The sequence below is a fragment of the Marmota monax genome, unplaced genomic scaffold, assembly GCF_021218885.2.
Source record: "Marmota monax isolate L192 unplaced genomic scaffold, Marmota_monax_Labrador192_F-V1.1 WCK01_AAM20220418_F8-fsc00151, whole genome shotgun sequence".
NCBI lineage: Eukaryota > Metazoa > Chordata > Mammalia > Rodentia > Sciuridae > Marmota > Marmota monax.
In genome coordinates, this window is record NW_026694226.1 from 3,584,233 (window position 1) to 3,605,774 (window position 21,542).

Genomic DNA, 21,542 nt, shown 5'->3' on the forward strand with positions numbered 1-21,542 from the left:
TTCCTAGCTCTGTCCCTTGGTGACTATGGATAAATTGTATATTCTCTCCACCTGTTTTCCTCTTCTGTAACATGATGCAATTAGAGCAGACATCTCCAAGGCATCTTCTTTCTGTGATCTAGATGCAGACAGATTACAAAGACCTGTGGGCTGAGTGTTGGATTTGGAGGCTGGGTTTACAGCATTCAGTTATACTGGCTTTGGGGACAGATGGGTTGGGTTTGAGTTGTGGCTCTGTTTCTGTCAGTCTGTATGACCTTGGACAAGTATTTCTTCTCTATTAGCACAGTTTCCTTATCCGTGGTGTGAGATTATTTTTTTAATTAAATTTTTAATATTTATTTATTTTTTTAGTTCTTGGCGGACACAACATCTTTGTTTGTATGTGGTGCTGAGGATCGAACCCGGGCTGCACGCATGACAGGCAAGCGCGCTACCGCTTGAGCCACATCCCCAGCCCCGGTGTGAGATTATTTAAACCTTGTTGTATTAGGATTAAGGGAAATGATTTATGTAATGTGGCTATGTCATATACATGACACATGTTATTACCAGCCTTAGCTCTGCCAAAACAATAGAAGTTTTTCCTTCTTTTTATAAAAATGCTTTTATTGGTACATTATGGTTATGCATAATAAGTTGGGTTCATTTTTTTTAAAGAGAGAGAGAAATTTTTTTTTAATATTTATTTTTCAGTTTTCGGTGGACATAACATCTTTATTTTATGTTATGTGGTGCTGAGGATCAAACCCAGTGCCCTGCACAAGCCAGGCGAGTGCGCCACTGCTTGAGCCACATCCCCAGCCCAGTTGGGTTCATTTTGACACAATCAAACATGCATGGAATTTAATTTGCTCCATTTCAGTCCCCAGTGCCTGTCTTTTCCTTCCCTCTTCCCTCCCCTATTCTCCTTCCTCTACTCTATTGGTTTTCCTTCTATTTATTTATTTTTAAATATTATTTTTTAGTTGTAGATGTGCACAATACCTTTATTTCATTTACTTATCTTTCTTTTTTTAAATGTGGTGCTGAGACTCAAACCCAGGGCCTCATGCATGCTAGGCAAGCACTCCAGCCAGAGCCACAACTCTAAACCATATTTATTTAAAAAAACCTGTTCTTTATAGATATACATAAAGGTGGCATTCACTGTAGTACATTTATACATTCACATAGAACAATTTTTCAAATTAATTCCACCTTTCCTCCCCTTTCCCATCCCTCTTCCTTCTCCCTCAATCTCCCCTTACTTTGCTCTAGCTTCTATATGTGAGAGAAAACATTCAATCCTTAACTTTCTGAGTCTGTTTTATTTCACTTAGCATGATGTTGTCCAGTTCCATTTACTGGCAAATGTAATAATTTCATTCTTTTTATGGCTAAGTAAAATTCCATTGTGTATATATACCACATTTTCTTAATCCATTGTCTGTTGACTTGTGCTGGTTCCATAACTTGGTTATTGTGAATTGTACTGCTATAAACATTGATATGGTTGTATCACTATACTATGAAGATTTTAGTTCTTTAGGATAATGGGATAGGTGGGTCATGTGGTGGAGCCTTTCCTAGTCTATTCAGGAACTTCCATACTGATCTCCATAGTGGTTGTACTAATTTATAACCCCACCAACAATGTATGAGTTGCCAGCATTTATTATAATTTGTATTCTTGGTAATTACTATTCTGATTGGAGCGAGACAAAATCTTTTTTTTTAAGACAGAGAGAGAGAATTTTTAATATTTATTTTTCAGTTTTTCAGTGGATACAACATCTTTGTTTTGTATGTGGTGCTGAGGATCGAACCCCAGGCTGCATGCATGCCAGGCGAGCGTGCTACCGCTTGAGCCACATCCCCAGCCCCAAGACAAAATCTCAAGTATAGTTTTGATCTCCATTTTCCTGGTTGCTAGATATAATAAACATTCAAAAAATATATTTGTTGGTCATTTGTGTTTCTTCTTTTGAGAAATATCAGTTTTAGTTCTTTTGCCCATTTATTGATTGGTTTTTTTTTGGTGTTTTTTTTTTTGAGTTCTTTATATATTCTGAATATTAATCCTCTGTTGGAGGAGTAGCTGGCAAAGATTTTCTCCCAGTATGTAGGCTGTCTCTTCACACTCTCAATCATTTCCTTTGCTATGCAGAAGCTTTTAAATTTGATGCCATCCCACTTATTGATTCTTGGTTTTATTTCTTGAGCTTTAGAGATCCTGTTAAGGAAGTCTGTGGCCGCACCAATATGATGGAGTGTTGACTCTATGTTTTATTCTAGCAGTTGAAAAGTTTCTGGTCTAATTCCTAAGTGTTTGAATCATTTGTATTGACTTTTTTGAAGGGCAAGAGATAGGGATCTGGTTTCATTCTTCTACATATGGGTATCCAGTTTCCCTTGCACCATTTGTCAAAAGCTATATTTTCTCCAATATGTATTTTTTTAAACATATTGTTTTTAGTTGTAGATGGACACACTATCTTAATTTTATTTATTTATTTTTATGTGGTCCTGAGGATCTAACCCAGTGCCCTACACATGCTAACCCAGTGCCCTACACATGCTAGGCGAGCACTCTACCACTGAGCCTCAGCCCCAGCTCCTCCCATATGTACTTTTGGCATGAAATTTAACTTGATCTATTTCTGTCCCTGGAGTCCCTTCTTTTCTTTCCCTCCTTCTCTGCCCCATTCCTCTTGCTCTATTCTACTGGCCTTCCTTGTGTTTATTTATCTGTTTTTAATTGTTGCTTTATAGCTATACATAAAGGTGCATTCACTGTGGTATATTTTTCTATGCACATAGCAGAATTTTTTCTTTCAGTTTTTCTCCATTCAGTATGATATTGGCTTTGGGTTTGTCATATATGTATATGAACTTAATAATGTTGAGGTAAATTTTTTCTATCCTTAATTTCTCCAGTGTTTTTTATTTTTTAACACAAATGGCTGCTGTATTTTATCAAAGGCCTCATAGGAGTTTTTCTTGACCTTAATTTCTTTTTGTGAAGACTGAGAGGATGGGTAGATTTTCAAGGCCCTTATTTTTATCATTTCCTCATCTATCAGTTCAGGTAGTCAGTGTTTAAGGTGGCTTTTCAGAGATTGACCACACAGAGGCAGTGTGATCCCATTTACAAGAATGCCACAATCCAACTGCTCCAGAACTGTGCAGACTTTTGCGGTGGAAAATAATAAAAATCCCAGCAAAACTCCCCCCACCTCAACCAAAACACTTTCTTTTTGGTTCATTTTCCAGAGTCCACCACATCTATTTTTGTTTACAACTCCTTTTAATTGGAAATTACAGACGTGTTGAACATTATAAAGCTGGAAATAACCTTGACACTCATTAGGAGGTTCTAGCAGGTGAGTACAGCCATTCCTACACCCTTGCCCCAAGAATAGTCCTTCTCTATCAGGGAAAGTTGTCCTCTTCCTCTGAAGGCTTAGCTTTGGGAGGGAGTGAGGGAAGAAGGGGACACATACTAGCCAGACAAATCAGCCAAGTCAACCCAGTCTGGTGACAGATGTGATAGCCAGAGCCCCTTCTCCACCATTCCAAAGCTGGAAACACTTAAGAAGTAGTCATTCCATGTTCTGCTTGTAGTCCATATTTTATTCTGACTCCACTGGGGATTGAAGCCAGGGCCTCACGCATGCTAGACTAGCACCCTTACTGAGCTATACCCTTAGACCTGTTTGTAGCCTTTCTACCAGGAATACATTTAAAAAATGCATAGCGATGACTGGAAGCATTCACTATTGACCTAATTAAAAAAGTCAAACCAGTGATAAAATATTTCCAAAGATACAAAAATAGGCATAATTGATTGAAAATAAATTAGACATTAAGATATAAATATGAATTAATTCCATCATTTTATTTTAATGTTTTATATAGTTTTTCACCTATTGTATGATCAGTGAATTTAAAATATAGCAAAAATATAGTAACAACTGCAAAAACAAAAAAAGAACCTATTTAATTCCCCCAATCCATTCCATTTAGGGCTTTTCAATGTCAGTACTTCGGTCTCTCTCTCTCTCTCTCTCTCTCTCTCTCTCATCTATCTTAATAAAATTTTTTATTGAAAATTTAATGTTTTTATCTTGTTTTATTACTTTGCAATATATTCCAAATGTCCTTCCATGTCAATAAAGCAGTTTTTTTTTTGGTACCAGAGATTGAACCCAGGGGTGCTTAACTGTTGAGCACATCCCCAGCCCTTTTTTATATTTTATTTAGAGATAGGTTCTTGCTGAGTTGCTTAGGACTTCACTAAATTACTGAGGCTGACTTTGAACTTGCAATCCTCCTGCCTCAGCTTCTTGAGTCACTGGATTACAGGTGTACACCATTGTACCTGGCTAATAAATAAACTTTTAAAAAGAGAAAAAATTTTATTTTAGAGTAGCTTTGACTTAAAGAAAAATTACTAGGATAGTATATGGAATCCCCATATATCCCACATTCAGTTTTCTCTCTTAGTAATATCTTTCACAATTTATGAAGTTTATTGATATATAATGGTTAATTGAAGTCCAAATTTTATTCAGATTCCCTTAGTTTTTACTTACTGTCCTTTTCCCGTAACCATATCACATTTTAGTTGTCATGTTTCTTTAGTTTCTTAGGCTTTTTTTTTTTTCTTTTGGGGAACTTGAAAGTTTTGAGAAGTCTCGACTGGAATCTATTTGATGTTTTTCTCATGATTAGCCTGGGGTTATGGGGGAAGGCCACAGAGGTGAAATGCTCTTTTCATCAAATCATATTGAAGGCATGTTCTATCAGCATGATTTATCAGGGTTGATGTTGACCATGGTCACCTGGCTGAGGTGGTGGTGGGCAAGTTGTTCCACTGTCGGTACACAGCTCCCTCCTCTTTCTGTAAACAATGTGCAGTCTACACGTCCCTTTTTGAGGGCAAACTACCTGCATAAATTCTTTGGAATTTAAACAATTTAAACGTGTTTATTTATCTAAATTTAAATTTGAACAACCTAAAAAAGAAAATAACCCAAGTAAAGAACAGGCTGCTTTGAATTAAAAGGGTCTCCCTAGATCACTAAATGGGACATGAATATGTGTCAGAGAAGAACATTTATTTTTCATTTAATTGATACATGTAATTTGAAGGTATTTATTCATTGAGCTATTAGTGACTGAGGCATCCTCTTGGGTCACCTTTGTGATCCCCTGCTGCAGGGGAACCATCTGTCCCACTAAGATCTAAGAGAGACTTTCCTGTTTTAGAAGTTTAGAGAACACTGCAGCCTCTTTCAGCAGCTGGGGAGTGGATACAAATCCTGGGATGGGTTGGGAGTTGCTATTTCAACAGTTCTTTTCTTTGAGGAATAGCACTATTTTCCAAAAAGTTTTTTAAAAAATTACTTTCCAGACAGTGGAAAGGAGGCTAAGGACTAACTCCAATGGGCTGGGCAGAGGACAGCTCTGGAAATAGTGGACTGAGCAGGCAGCCTACAGAAACTGACCAAGGAGTTAGAACACTGGGCATCTGAGCCCAGCTTTATTTAGGCCTTGCTGAGGGACTGTGGATACATGTCAGCCCTTCTACATGGATCTCAGTTGTCCTTAGGAGGATGCTCCACACCCTGACCTGACTGCAGGCAGCTTAGCACTGTGATGTGGCAGAAGGAAGCCACTTCCTCCCTCCTTTTTTATTTCCCCCATCTACTTTCCTCTCCACCCTCTGCTCTGGGATCCAGGCTCTTGGGAGGATTGAGCTGCATGATGTGCTGCCAGGAGGCACATTCTGAGGGCCGTGGGGACCCCTCTACGGGTAAAAGCTGCACAGGCTCCCGTGCTTTGGCCTTCAGACCTGTGTCTTCTCTCTTTCACTCTCACTTTGTTGTCGGATTCACTTAACTCTCTGCCTCAGTCTCTTTCTGCCAGCTTTGTTTATTCTGTTTGCTCACCCACTTTTCTGCCCGTAGTCTCAATCAGTTTCTTAAGCTCTTTGCTCCTAAACCCAGTACCTGGGCAAGTGGAATAAACCACCTTGGTGTTTGTCAAACCCTCAGCATCCAAGGCGGTCTGCAATCTTCCCTTTAACTCCTCTGGTTTTTCTTCCTTCTGCTCTGAGGCATTTTTTCTGGGAAGGAGTCAAAGCAGCCGGGGGCTCACCCATCCATCTGGAGAGCTGGGATGTTCTTAGGGACTTTCCCACATCTTCTCTGCTGCAGCCCTTGTCTTTGCCTGGCTACCTCCTGCTGCTGCATGAGCCCTCTTTATTTTCCTTTTTCCAGTCTGGCTTTGGGGACATGGAGAGTGGCAATGGCTCAGCAGTAACTGAGTTTGTTTTGATTGGGTTCTCAGATTTTGGCTCTTTCTGGGGGCTCTCTGTTTTGGGGGGTGCTCTGCATTTACTTGGTCACCTTGCTGGGCAACTCCCTGATCATCTTCCTTACACTGGCAGACTCTGCTCTGCATTCCCCCATGTACTTCTTCCTTCGCCACTTCTCCCTGGTGGAGGTCCTATATACCACCACCATTGTGCCTAGGATGCTGGCTGATCTCCTCTCCTCCTGCCCGACCATCCCACGTGCCAGCTGCTTCACCCAGCTGTATTTCTTTGCCCTCTTTGGCATCATGGAATGCTGCTTGTCCACTGCCATGGCCTATGACCGGTATGCCGCCATCTGCCGACCGCTGCACTATCCCACCCTGTTGAACCAGGCAGCGTGTGTGGGCATGGTGGGGGCCTCCTACCTCATGGGTGTCATCACTGGCACCACTCACTCCATCTTCATCTTCACCTTGCCCTTCCATGGTGCCAACACCGTCCATCACTTCCTGTGTGACATCCTGCCTGTGTTGAGACTGGCTAGTGGGAGCCCCTTCTGGGGTGAAGTGGGGAACCTTGCTGTCACGGTGGCCTTTATTCTGACCCCCTTTTCACTGATTGTGATCTCCTATGCCTGTATTCTTGCCACTATTCTTGGGATTGCGACATCCCAGGGCCGTCGAAAAGTCTTCTCTACATGTTCTTCCCATCTGTTTGTGGTCATGCTCTTTTTTGGGACTGGGACTGTTGCCTATATGACACCTCAGGCAGGTTCCTTTCGGGACATGGACCAGATCCTTGCTGTCTTCTACACAGTTGTCACCCCCATGTTAAACCCTTTTATCTACACTCTGAGGAACAAGGAGGTCACAGGAGCCATGAGGCGGTTCATGAAGAGATACCTTTGGAGCCCTTGATGCTGCTTCCTGCCTCCCGAATTCCTGGAGGCAAGGGCTTGATCTCTGGCCTGTTTTTGAGGAGGAGGGAGAAGCCGGGACCTGAGGTGCACAGGGTCTGTGAGTGTGGGTTTCCTTGCTCCACTCAGCATGAGGGCCCAAGGCACCAATGTGTTGCTCGCAGCTCTGCTTCTGGGGCCTGTTCCTATGGCCTTGACCTGACTTGACTGTAGGCTCAGAGCTGGGCAAACTCACCCTTAAGCTGTTCCTCTTCTATTTCTCCCAGAGACTCCTCATTGCCAGCCTTTCTCTCTGGCATCAGGCACCTCTGCTGCAACCAAAGCTCCTTTACTCCAGTGCGATGACCAGCCTGGGTGTCTGTGGTGCCAGGGAAGGAACAGGGGCAGGGAGTAGTTGGTTTGAATTTGGAAGTTCAGGAGACAAGTCTTGGTGCTGCTTTGGTCTGGCGGCACTAGTCCAGTTAGTTTGCTCCTGACTGAAGACTCCTTTCTGGGGTTTCCTGAATGTTGGTGTTCTCTGCTGAACCTCTTTGCCCAGCCCCTTGACAGACTTGCTCCTCATTTCTCCCTCTTTTCCCACGGTGGAAATGCACATCCATCTCTTTTCCCTGGCTCTGATCAGAAGGTCTGACTTAGACCTTACACTACCAAAATGACACTTTCATTTCCAGCAATATTTCTACTTGGAGTCCACTTAATTTTTCTGGCCAGAGGGATCCGCAACCACTTTACTTTTTCTTGGGAAGCTAGTTCTTGCTTGTTTGCAAATTCTCCTTCACTTAGAAGCCACAGAAGGGAGCCGCACAGTGGGGGAAATCACTCAAGGCACAGAACCTTTAAATAGCATTGATTTTTTTCCTTTCCCAGTTTACAAAAATAGCACTGTTAATTGCAGAGAATCTTGCATTCAGAAGAAAAGAAAATAAATATTGACATTTTTGTTAGTAATAATGTCCTTGGGAAATTACTGCAGCCTGTTTTAGTCTGTATATGTATATATGCGTATGTCTGAAAACTAAAAAAGGGATTATATTGTCTAAATTGCTTTGTAATAAATTTTCTACTTTATTAAACTATATTTTAACATTGTACAATATCAGGAGACTTTTAAAACATGCTTTTAATATCTAAAATACTTATATGGATGTACTATAATTTTAAGTAATTTCCTATCATTGGATTAAGGGATTTTTTGTTGTAAATATTGTTGAAATAGATATGATTATACTTATATCTTTGTATATTTATTTTATGCTTTCATTAACACAGAATTCTAGAAATGGAAATGCTGAACCAAATTGTTTCTGAAACATTCTGCCAAATTACCCTCTACAAGAATTTTTATTGTTTTATGGTTCAATCAAGTGGCTTTCCCCACAATTTTCAGGGCAGGGAAATGGACTAAGAGTCAGAAATGAGTTGGGACTAGATAGCCCAGAAAAGAGGAGGATGGGTGAAGGTACAGGTTGGTATTTAATATTCTTAGAGGGCAGAAAGAATCCACTGAGAAAGCTATGGACTGGCTTTTCCTCAGTTTATTGAGCACAGGGTAATATGACATCATAAGGCATCAGAATTAGGCCCAAGGGAGTGCTTATGAAAGATTTGGTGTCTGAACAAAACGAGGAGAGAGATGTTGCCCTTTTTCTCCTTTGTTCTGAGCTGAGAGTGGAGGCAGAAGAAGAAGGATATGGTGAAGCTGGACTCATTTGGCTCTGAGAACCTTCCTGCTCTCCTCAGCATGGCGACCATCAGCTCGAGAGGCTCAAGTCCTTATTTTTAAGGTGCTCAGTTAAAATACAGGGCACCCGATTAAATTCAAATTTCAGGTAACCAACAAATAAGTTGTTAGTATGTCTCTTGAAATATTTAGCTTGAAGGATCAGATTGTTTTATCTTTCTGGGGAAAATATTTTGGACATGTTTACACTTAAAAAAAATCATTTATCCAAAATCCAAATTTAACCAGGTGTCCTGTATATTTAATTTCAAACATGAGAGCCCCATAGCCAGGTTCTGTTTAAGCGGGACTGGAACTGCATGCAGTTAGAGGTGAGGATCTAAGTAGAAATCTCTGATGAACTCTATTTAGGAGGAAGGAATGGTTTCCTTTGATGTGAATTCTGTGCATGATCAGAATTCCATTCTTGGTACCCGTGTGAACAGTGGCCTTCCTTATCTAAAATCAGGATTATAATAGTTCCTGCGTTCCACATGATTGTTGTGAGGATTAAATGCAGCTGTCCCCTCTCCCCCTTTACCACATAATTTCTTTGCATTACCTGAAATTTCCTTCTTTATTTACTTATGACTTCACTAAAATGCAGTGTCCCATAAGGGTAGGGATGTTGCCTATCTTGTTCACTTTGTATATTCCTGGTACTTAGAATTAGTGTCTCGAAGATAGCAGATGATCAATATATATTTGTAAAAAAGGTAAACAAATAGCTTTAATAAAACTGCTTAGCAAAGTGAAATATCAGAGTGAACTAATCTGTTTCAGTTTCTGCTACGATGGCTTTTCTATGGCTTTTCTACGATATCATTTCTATTCACATGAACTTCATCAAAGTTTTTAGATGTCATAACAATTCTGGATTTTCCCTATTAAAAAATCTCCCTAACATTGCTGGAAAGTCTAACATGTGTCATGTTGAAGAGAGGAAAGGAAGAGCTGTGTATGAGATTTAGAGGAGAAGGGATTTGGAAAAGAGAAAATCCTAGTGCAAGTTATGAGGGGGAAAATTGAAAAGGGATCAAGTGGGCCATTTCCTAGGGGCCACTAGAGAGAAGCAAGGAGGAAATAAGCAATTCTGGAGAAAAATGGACTCTGGTAGCTTATGGCCTTGAAAGAGATTCTAGAGAACCAGGCTTAGAAAATGGTTGGGAACCTAGAGAAGCTGAGAGGCCAGCTAAGGTTATACCATAGGAATGGTCTAGATAGGATGCTGCTGGCACTGCCCACACTGGTTACTGGAAATTTCCCTGGCACCGTTGTGGTGCTAGTGTTTCGGGGTCCTGGAACCCACCACTGTCACCATCATCGTGAGTTGTAAACTTTCCTATACTTCTTTGCATCACTTGCACCTGATTCAAAGTCTGAGGTAGAAGCATCCCCTAGGACTGGCTAGGGTCACAGGCCTGCCCTGGCTGTCATGGTTTAGGGAAGACAGTAATTTTGCTCTCTCTGCTTTTATAGAAGTGGGTGGAGCTTTGCTTCCCACAAAGCTCTTAGCCTCCAAACCAAGGAGAATTCCAAGGTGGATTCTTAGCTGGATTATCTTGGTGGAGGAAGCCCTTGTTGTTGAGTTCATGCATGGCTTCCTTTTTTTTTTTTTTTGGTCAAGCTGGGGATTGAATCTAGGACCTCACACATTCTAGGCAAGTACTCTAGCACTGAGCTACATCCCTATCCCCTTTTAAAATTTTATTTTGAGATAGGAGCTCACTATGTTGCCCATGCTGGCCTCGAATTTGTGATTCTCCTGCCTCAGCCTCCCAAGTTGCTGGGATTACTGGTAGATGCCACCAATCCCAGCTGCATGACCTCCTTTCTTGCTATTATGACCATTTTATTTATAGACCCATTAAGAACGAATGGGGGGTGGTTGCTGGGGAATGAAGTAGATGCAATATTCTTTTGTCTTCTCTACAAGCTTGGGCCCCCATAAATTTGCCACTTCCCATTACTGATGAAGTGCTCTTGGGGACACATAATTTTAGGCTGGTGCAATTGTGCATGGTCATCTGTTATCTGGTGTTCAAGTGTTCAGAATATACGGTTGCCCACATTAGGCCTTCTGTGATTTGGATGAGCATCCTCCAAAGGTCCCTATGTAAAGGCTTCATTCTAGCTTTATGGTATTGGGAGGTGCTGTGGATCTTTAAAGAAGAAGGACCTGGTGTGCGGTCCCTGTGTCATTTGAGGCGTGGTCTTGAAGGGCCTGTGGGACTCCAGTCTCAGTTTCACTTGACTTCCTGGCTGGAGATGTGACTTCTTGTTTCAATAGAAGTGTCTGTTTTGCCATCTAGTGCCCTCACCAGAGGCTCAAACCCATAAGGGCATTCTGATATTAGACTCAAAACTCCCAAACTGTGAGCTAAATAAACCATTTCTCTTCACTAAGTTCATTGTCTTGAAAATTTCACTGTAGTAACATAGAGCTGACTGTTTTATAGCTCAAGAGCAGTTTCACAAAAAGATGGCTAATTCTTTGCCCTATAGGCTTAAGTTTGGTTCCCAAGCCCTTGATTGACTTTTTAGATTTACCACAGCCTCCAGTACCACTGACACTGTGTTAGTCAGTTTTCCATTGTTGTGACAAAATACCTGAGAAAATCAACTAAAGGAAGGAAAGATTTATTTTGGCTCAGTTTCAGAGGTTTCAGTCTATGATCATGTGGCTCTGTTGTTTCTGGGCTTGTAGTAAGGCAGAAGATCCAGGCAGAGAGCAGGTGGTAGAGCAAAGCTACTCAACTTGTGGTGGCTAGGAAGGAGACAGGAGTTTGGGGTGGAGGACAGGAGTGGGAGGAGGAAGGAAAGGTCAGTGGAAAAGATATATCCTTCAAGGATCATGCTCCCAGTGACCAACTTCCTGCAACTAGGCCTCATCTTCTAAAGTTCTTATCACCTTCCAATAGCCATTTAAGCAATAAATCCATAATAGATTAATTCATTGATGAGGTTAAAGCCCTCATGATTCAATTACTTCCCAGAGGCTGGACCTCCTAAAATGGTACACTGGGGACCAAGGCTTCAACACGTGGGCTTTTGGGGAACATTTATCTAAACCATAACAATCTCTTACAGTCTTCTGGGTAGTTGAGAAACCCCAGTGTCAGAACTGGACCAGTTATAGAGCCTTTTATTGCTCTGTCTTTTAAGACATAAGTGAGCTCAACCCAGTGGCACACACCTGTAATTCCAGTGACTCAGGAAGCTGAGGCAGGAGTATTGTAAGTTTGAGGCCAGCCTAGGCAACTTAGTGAGACCCCTGTCTTTAAGTAAAAAATAAAAAGGGCTAATGATATTACTCAGTTGGTAGAGTACCCTTGGATTCAACCCCTGGTACTAAAAAAAAAAAAAAAAGACATCTGATAAGTAGGTTGAAATAGCAGGTCCAAATGGGCAATATGTCACTCCCAAAATTCAGAGAATCACAGGTGATCTTTTTCTTACTGTCGAGAGAAAAAACTGCACTTAACATTTGAGGAGATATCTAGATTCATCTAGACATCCCTGGAAAAAGAGTGAGGTGGCAGGCCTTTTAATTTTATGGGATTTATCTCCTCTGGTATGAATGTATTTCCACAGTGCTTGCAATTTTCTTCTTTCCAGATGTTTTCAGTGTAGTCTCATCCATACAATGGACCAGAGTGCTATCCTATGGGATGGTGAGATGATCAATAAACTTGCTAACTAAGTGGCTGCAACCCTGAGGCAGGACAAGAAAAGGCTCACTTGTGTCCTGCTAGGAGAGAGACCAGTCCTGCTAGAAGCCTCCGGGCATGCACAATATTTGCATACCCAGGCAAGGTGAGGGCAAGTGGCTCCCTGGCAGGTGAGGTCATCCTCCTCCTTTCTCTCTGTTACTAGTCTCCTTTTCTTCCTCCTGTCCTTCTGTTCATTCTCCTTTGCTCCTTTCTACCCTCATCTTTCTAATTTTTCTAACTCACATTATCAGAAGGAGAATTCATACAGTAGAGGGTTCAAGTGAGTTCTAGAGTTGGAAACAAACCTGTTACTTCCCTGCTGTGTTGGCCTAGGAAAGTTGTCAAGGCCTCTGTGCTTCGTTTCCAGCCTCTGTTATCTATTCTCTATTCCACAGCTAGAATGATCTTTTAGAAACTCAGATCTGATCTTGTCACTCAGGATGAGCCCCTAGGTTTCCAAGTGAACCACAGTATCCTTCGTGATCTGTATGGGTGCAGTAGGTGGGACACACCTAATTAACCTGATCCTCATGTTTTGTACAAGGTGAGGGGTTGTTTTATTCCACCCCCAAAGAGAAATGAGGATAGAAATACTCTGGCCTTCGTCTCTGTCCCCTCATTGCTTCTTCACGGATAGGGGAGTGACTTTACCGATTGATGATACTATCCAGAGCATTTTTTCTCTTTGGCTTTCCCCACCAAGGTTGGCTGGCTTTTGGATGCACATATTCTTTTCTCCTTCAAATGTTGCGCCTCTACTTGGAGTGACCTGCAATTTGTACAGATCCTCTTCCTGAAATTAGGGGGTGATGATAAATGTGGGGAATAGAAAGCTGTTTTAGTCAGGTTTTTCACCGCTGGGACCAAAAGACCTGACAAGAACAATTAGAGGAAGAAAAGTTTATTTGGATGCTCATGGTTTCAGAGGTCCGAGTCCATAGATGGCTGCCTCCATTACTCAGGGTCGGAGATAAAGCAGGACATCACGGTGGAAGGGTATGGTGGAGGAAAGTGGCTGGACATGACAGCAGGAAGCAGAGAGAGAAACTCTGTCACTACACAAAATATAAACCCCAAAGGCACACCTCCAACGACCCACCCCTTCCAGCCACACCCTACCTGCTTTCAGTTACCACTCTGTTAATCCCTTTCAGGGATTGACTTAAGGCTCTGATAAACCATTTCACCTCTAAACCTTCTTGCATTATCTCACATATGGGCTTTTGGGAGGACACCTCATATCTAAACCATAATCGAAGCTCATTTTGACTTTAGGTCCAAGCTCCAAGCTCCAAGCTCCAAGCTCCAATTCAGTTTTACAAGTAACAAAGCTGATTGATATTTTGCTCCCACTTAACTCCACTTATTGGTCGAGAACCCAAAAGGAAGAGATGTGTGGTGATATGGTTTGAGTGTTCTACAAAAGGCTCATGTGTTGGGAGCATGGTCCTCAGTGTGGTGATGTTGGGAGGTGGGGCCCAGTGTAATGTTGTTAGGTCACTGGGAGTGCTATTCTTGAAAGGACTAACACATGGGACCCTGAGTTAGTTCTTCTGAAAGAGTCATCATAAAGAGCAAGACTGGCCCTGCCCTGCTCTCTGGCTTCATATCTCACCATATGATTTCTCTAACATGTGCTCCTGCTATGCCATCTGCCATGATGTATATCGCTAAGGGGACCCTTGCCAGAGGCCAAATTGGTGGGGCAATGTGATCTTGGACTTTCAGCCTCCAAAACATTTTGTATTTCTAAGATTCCCAGCCTCAAATATCTTGTCATGGAAAATGACAAACATACATGGTTTTGTGATGGAAATAATACACATGGTTAATGGATGCTTTCAAAGTCCAACAGTTTGGGTTGCTGCTTATTCCTTCCTCCTCTCTTGCCATTTTCCCCTTGCTTACTGTACTTTGTTGTAATGAATGACTTGCGGTCCTGGAGGGTGTCATGCTCTGGCTCACCTTGACACATTCCATTCCCCTTTATTAAAAAAATTAATTGGACTGGGCACAGTGGTACATGCTTGTAATCCTAGAAACTTGGAAGGATGAGGAAGGAAGATTGCAAGTTTGAGTCCAACTTTCACAAATGAGCAAGACCTTGTCTCAAAAACAAAAATAAAAAGGGCTGGAGATGTTGCTCAATAACTAAAGCACCCCTGGGTTTGATTCCCAGGACCACCAAAAAAGAAAAAAAAATTCGGAGGCTGTTAGACTGAGGTGTTTCTAGCACTTTAAGTTCCTATGTAAGTAAACCAAAGCCTTTCATTAGTCAAACAAAACTAGAGACTTTATCATCAGAAACTGTCTTAGTAGATGTTTTTTCTTTTGTCTTGATTCTATGAACACTTTTTAAGTTTTCTCTCACCCCCTCCCAAGAAGGGCTATGCTGCTTGCAGCCTGAGGCTTCCTGATTCATGAATTGATGATAAACTCTTGAAAGTGCTAGGTTTACCTTTTAACACCTGCTTCTTCTTCTGGAAAACTTTTCATTATTTGGCTTCAGTTAAGATTTTCTCCTTCTTGAAGCCTCCTCTGTCCCTTTGGCCTAGCTTTAGGGGTCTCTCCTTTGTGGTCCTTGATACCCTGTCTTGCTGCTTTCTTTTGAACACACTTCATTAAAAAAATGTAAAATTGGAGTCACCTGTTAATTGGCCTTTCTTCCCCACTCGTTTATTTTTCTTTGCAATCAAATTCTTGGCACCTAGATTGGCATGACATTTTCTGAATGAATATATTTAACTTGAGCCCCCTGAAGAGTGTAGAATGGCATGCAGGTGGGCCACATGGATTGGACGTGCTCTGTAAGACAGTGATCTTCAACCTAGTTTCTGCATGTGTGGAGTCTTAGAATGAATAGAGTCCCAAGGCCATAAATGGCTTTTCTTGGAGCTCCTCAGGAGGAAGCTCCCAAGGAGTGAAGTTTGGTGATGCACACTGAGTCCGGGAGAAATGCCTACTGCTTCGCCTCAGTGGGTTGAGGGCAGCTGCAGCCTGGGTGCTCTATCATGTCCCTATCCACTCCAGCAGCCAGCTCCTCAGTGCCCTCTGCTGTCCACTCCATACTGGACAGGCCCATGGAGCTATTCCATGTTCCTAAGGAACACAGAGCAAGGTAAAGGTGTGGCCCTCAGGGGTTGGAGGGTGGGGAGTTGCTAAGGTCTCCTGAGGGCTCACTTCTCCATAGTAATTCTGAACTTCTGATCCCATGTACATAGGAGACTTCTTTCTGGTATCTGCTGATGTGTCATATCAGGGTATCTAAACTAGCCACATGGTGACTACTCTGAATGCATGTACGTTCTGCACATTACAGCTCTGCAGTACTATATTTTGAAATACTTGACTTTGGAAAAGTGTTATTGGATGTAAAATCTTTTTTGTTAATAAAAGAATTTTAAATTTGTTCTTTTTTGATGAAAGAAAAAGAAAAGTTAGTGGACAATTTATACATATTTTCACTACTGAAAAATTCTAAATGAGCTTGAAAAGGTTTTATATTTTTTATTGCCCATTCTGTGAGCAGTTTTCTTTGATGGTGACCATTATTCATTTAAAAAATCGGTACTTCTGGGCTTGGTGATATATGCCTGTTATCCTAGTAACAATGAGGGAGGCTGAGGCAGGAGGATTTCGAGTTCAAAGCTAGCCTCAGCAACTTAGCAAGACCCTAAGCCACTTAGCAACACTCTGTCTCAATATAAAAAATAAAAAGAGCTGGGGATGTGACTCAGTGGTAAAGTTCTCCTGGGTTTAATCCCAGCACACACACACACACACACACACAATCAGTACTAAGGATTTTTTTTTTGGTGAATATTTATTTATTTATTTATTTATTTATTTATTTATTTATTTATTTATATGTGGTGTTAAGTATCAAACCCAGTGCTTCACATATGCTAGGCAAGTGCTGTACCACTGAACCCCAATCCTGGCCCAGTGCTAAGGATCTTGATCAGAAAATGTTCAGCCATTTTTTAAATGCAAAATCTAATGTAAAATTATACGCACAGAAGAAAGCAGTGTTTAAGAAGTTTTATATAGAACCAGTATTAAAAGATTTTTCTGTTATTGTACATTTTATTTCCTTATAATTATTAGTAAGAGTATGATAAATTTATTTTTTGCAGCAAGCCCTATCAAGATACTTCCAAATCCCCTTTAGTTTACCCTGATGCACCATTCAAATACGAGCACTTTTTATATATGCCTTGATGAGGTGTAAGTACTGAATTGAACTACTTCATCTGGAAAGCCTTCCAGGAATACCCCACACTGTTATTAATCATTAAATTTCCAATCTTTGGTCAAACTTACACATCTTTGGTCTCATCATATTTCTGTTTGTTCTCTCTCCACTCCACTCTTCCATCCCAACCTGCATTAGATTATGAGTCCTATGAGCCCAGGGACTTAATCAGTTATTCTCTGAATATCAGGGGTGTCTTACTGATACTCCAGATCAGTTCCAGATCAGGTTCCTTGAACCTGTGTCTGTTTGTCTGAGGATGTTCTCTGACCCCCAGTTCCCTTTAGCTGGTCTCTCTGAACAGGGCCCAAGCCATCTTAGTACACCAAAGTTTCTTCTAATGTTTCCAGCCTCCAAACTTGTTATATCAGTCAATCTCCTTGACTGGCTGCATAATGAAGCAGAAAAATTACTTATTAACAAAATATAGAGTAGTTCAAAGAGCTGTGGGGAGAGCTGGAGGCCATGCCAGAGGCTAAGCTTCTACGACGAAGAATACAGCTGGTCAGTTGAGGAAACTGTTGGTGCTGCTTCCAGGACTCAGATGATATTTCCAGGTCAGAATTTGCCATTGCAGCCTTCTTTGCTGCTGTCTAAGAGAGACTGCATGCTGCTCCTCAGGGTCTAATCCAGTCTGGAGTGTTGGTGGTGAGGGTATATGGCAGCAAGCTGATGGCCCAGAGAAGCCAGGGAGATCCTCTTGCTCTGTCAGACATGCTGTCACCAGTTATGAATGATTTCAAAAATCAAGGGTGGGGAGGGCAGGGACAAGGATCCATGTAGAATATTTCAAGAGGGAGTAGTGATAGGGAACAGACAGATGCGAGTGATGGGAACATGAAGTTAAGGAAAAAATTCTAAACCATGGGTCCACTGTGCTCACCCCTACATGCTTTTTTTTTTTTTTCTTCCAAGAAGCAATTTACCTGCGGCCCTGCCTGGGTTAAGTGGACAGGATGTATCACATTCCTCAGCAAACTATCTGTTATCTGTAGGAGAAATGCAGGCCTGAAATAATGTCAATAGCAGGAATCCAAATTTCTCTAAAGGAGGAGACTTTCGTGACCTTTTTCACAGATGAGATTCTGGAATTCAGGGAGATAAGGATAATTACCCCTAACCATAAAAGCTATAGGAATTTATGTTTAAGAATTCAAATTAGAATCAGTCAACATGGACCAAAGTGACCTAGAGTTATCATGGCAGTGGGGACTTAAAATCTGATATCATAATGCTGTCAGTCAAAAATCGAATTGGACCTGGGTAGAACTCTCTGGAAACTTCTTAGGAACCCCCAATAAAGCTGGAGTGCAAGAGAGGCACACTGTCCCTCTCCTCTCTGAGAGAATCCACTCTCTCCCTTGAAAGTGTCCCTCTTTCCCCTTTCCCATCTCTTCATCATCTGTTACTTTAAGTGATGTGTCTGAAATCTTTCTGAATTGACCTCAAGAATTGGGTTTTTCCAGGTGCGTTGGTGCATGCCTGTAATCCTAACACTTTGGGAGGCTGAGACAGGAGAATTGCAAGTTCAAAGCTAGCTTCAGCAACTGTGAGGCACTAAGCAACTCTGTGAGACCCTGTCTCTAAATAAAATACAAAATAGGGCTGGGGATGTGGCTTGGTGGTCGAGTGCCCCTGAGTCCAATCCCTGGTACAAAAAAAAAAAAGAATTGGTTTTTGAAAGAGGGTCTTCAGGCTGCCTCAGTTTCCCAGACATCTCATAATAGTAGGATCAATAATTTAGGAGGCCTCAGGTTGGGCTGGCAGTTTTGAACCTCACCAGGAATCAGTTAGAGCATGGGGTTTAATAGTTTGAGTTTTACACAGTATTTCAGAGTTTATGAAATGATTCTATTATCATACTTCAATGATTCATTAAATAAAATCAGCATCCATTGAGTGATATAGGGAGTGATGGGGACTGAGTCTTTTCCTGTGTTCAGGTTGCTAACAGTTTACAAGTAGATTGAGATGAAAAGAAGAGTCCATTTGCCTGGGAAAGCAGCAGGGAATGGGTGGCCTTTTGACCTAGTGTTCCACAGGAAAGGCCTCTTGGCCCACTTGGGCAGAGAGGGATCTGGGTGTCATTAGCAATGGGAGTGGTGTGCACACCCAGGATGGGTGGGCCATCTGAGCCCCAGGGCTGCCTGCCACCACAAACAGAGGGGTCATCTGCAGCACCCTGCACACCATTTCCTACCCCAAGCTCTGCAACCTGTGCAACCTTAAAAGTGTCTGCACCTCCAGCAGGGTGTCCTTGGTCAACTGTGCAGACTGGCACATCCACGTGGCTGTGAAGCTCCTGCTCAGCCACACCTTGCTGCTCCACAGTGAAAAAAAAGTCTTAAGAGAAGCTGGTATTTTGCAGAAATCTAGATTTAGTTATGTTCTTCCAATTAGGGGAATTTGCAATAAGCCAGAATTTTGGGAAATAGTTACATGCCAAATAGATCATTAAATGAACTCCTACATAGGAAAACTGAACATCCTGATGTTGTGAGGCTGTTAAGATGTCACATCCTACATGAAGTTGCACTTACTGTAAGTTAGAGCAATATGAATTCTCCACTTCATCATGACTTGAAGACTCAATATATCTTGTTGGATAATGAATTTCATAGTAAGATTGCAGTTTTATCAAAATGGCATATGATGTTTCTCTCACAATTATGAAGCAAAATTCCCCAGAGGAAAATTTGGAGAAACAATTATGCCACCTGAAACGCAGAAACCTGAACAAAAAAATCAAGGGCCAGTGTCAAGCATGATACATATGATTCTGCAGTTATCCTATGAGAAGTGTTAGCCAGAAATCAACCTTTTGAAGAAGTCACCACTCCTTTGCAGATAATGTAGTGAGTCTCTGGGACATCCACCTGATGCTGATGAAGAAAGTTTGCATTTGACGGTTATCATGATCTCTCTAATAGAAAGGGAATGGGCACAAAATCCAGAAGAAATACCTTCTTTCCTAAAATGTTAATAGAATTTAGGCCAGTTCATTTATGGAGAGCATTATGGAGATAACTTTTCTAACAAATTAACAAAGTTACAGAGTGCTTTGAGTGCTATTCACTTACATGACAAGGAGATGGAGTTATCTCTGAGCATATCTGTAAATCATGGTCCACAGGGGGAATCATGTGGATCCTCTCAGCTCCATCAAAGCAGTGGTTCTCCTAGAACTCCAAGGTCCCTGTCAATTTCTCAAGAAAAAAGATTTTTTTTTCAAAAATCTGGAAAAACTCCTGACTATTCTTCTATAAAGCTGCATCACTGTCCTATAAATCACAGTTGGGATAGTACTGTTTTTGCATCTCAAAGGGTTATATTCTGTGATCACAAGACCAGCCCCTGCTCTTCAACAAATAATAAATCTATTCTTAGCTGAGGGATATTCAGAGCGTCTATAGCCTGGTATAGCCCAACAGCGGATCCAGAGCAAAAGGGAAGGCATTGTGAACCAAATGACTAAAGTCTGCCTTAATCAGTCACTAGATGCCCTCCTGTCTGAGGACTTGATCACAAAAGAGGACTATGTGCTTATAAGTACCAACCTTACAAGGACCTCAGAAATCAGTAATTACTGGACACCACTGCCATCCAAGGACAATTTGCCAAAGTAATAGTGCAAAATTTGAATGATAATAAACAAATGGGTCTTCAACCTTACCCAGAAATACTGGTAGTTTCTAGACCACCATCTTCAAATTTCCCTCAAAATAATAGTTAGTAAATAAGTCTTTTTCAAGAAGACAAGTCAGTTTCTTTTACAGGTCTGTTAACTTGATATTATTTTAACAAAATCCACAAGGATAGTACAAGTTTTACTGAAGATTTTTTTTTGGAGGGTAAATATTAGTATCCTTCCATGACAATGCAGTATTTAAAAAATTACATAAGTAAAAAAGTCTGCATTTTGCCACATGGTTAAAACAAAACCAAAGAAGCAGTTTGAGAAATGTTAAAATTCATTGCAAAAATGGATTGATAGTGGCATCAAGGAGGGAGAAACGTGTTTTAGATATCAAATTTCTTTCTTTTTTTTTTTTTTTGAAGGTGTTGATCCCCATCTTTACTTGTGAAGTTGATCATATATACTTTTCATTTTGGCAGGCTCACAGTACTTTGTGGTTACAAAACAGGAATCATTATTCAAAGAAACAAAATATTACATAGCTATAATTAGAATAGAAGAATGTATCTTGGCTTATGCATAAGCAAGCATTTGTATTTTCAGTTCGTGTTTTGCTTTGAGCTGTTTCTGCTTAGTTAATTTTTTTATTGGTTGTTCAAAACATTATAAAGCTCATGACATATCATCTTTCATGCATTTGATTCAAGTGGGTTATGAACTCCCATTTTTACCCAGCAATAGTAACAAAAACAGCATGGTACTGGTACCAAAACAGGCAGGTGGACCAATGGTACAGAATAGAGTACACAGAGACCAATCCACAAAATTACAACTTTCTTATATTTGATAAAGGGGCTAAAAGCATGCAATGGAGAAAGGATAGCATCTTCAACAAATGGTGCTGGGAAAACTGGAAATCCATATGCAACAAAATGAAGCTGAACCCCTTTCTCTCGCGATGCACAAAAGTTAATTCAAAATGGATCAAAGAGCTTGA

General features: G+C 41.2%; 1 protein-coding gene and 1 pseudogene across 1 annotated transcript; both read left to right on the forward strand.

Moving 5' to 3' along the window:
* The first annotated feature begins 6,128 nt into the window (after positions 1 to 6,128).
* On the forward strand, positions 6,129 to 7,221 carry LOC124108163 (olfactory receptor 10P22-like). Its single transcript, XM_046466486.2, is given in 2 exon segments — positions 6,129 to 6,338; positions 6,340 to 7,221. Coding segments are annotated over 2 exon segments (939 nt in total). The 5' UTR covers positions 6,129 to 6,281.
* Positions 7,222 to 19,449: 12,228 nt separating this feature from the next.
* On the forward strand, positions 19,450 to 20,713 carry LOC124108201 (receptor-interacting serine/threonine-protein kinase 2-like; annotated as a pseudogene).
* Positions 20,714 to 21,542: the final 829 nt, after the last annotated feature.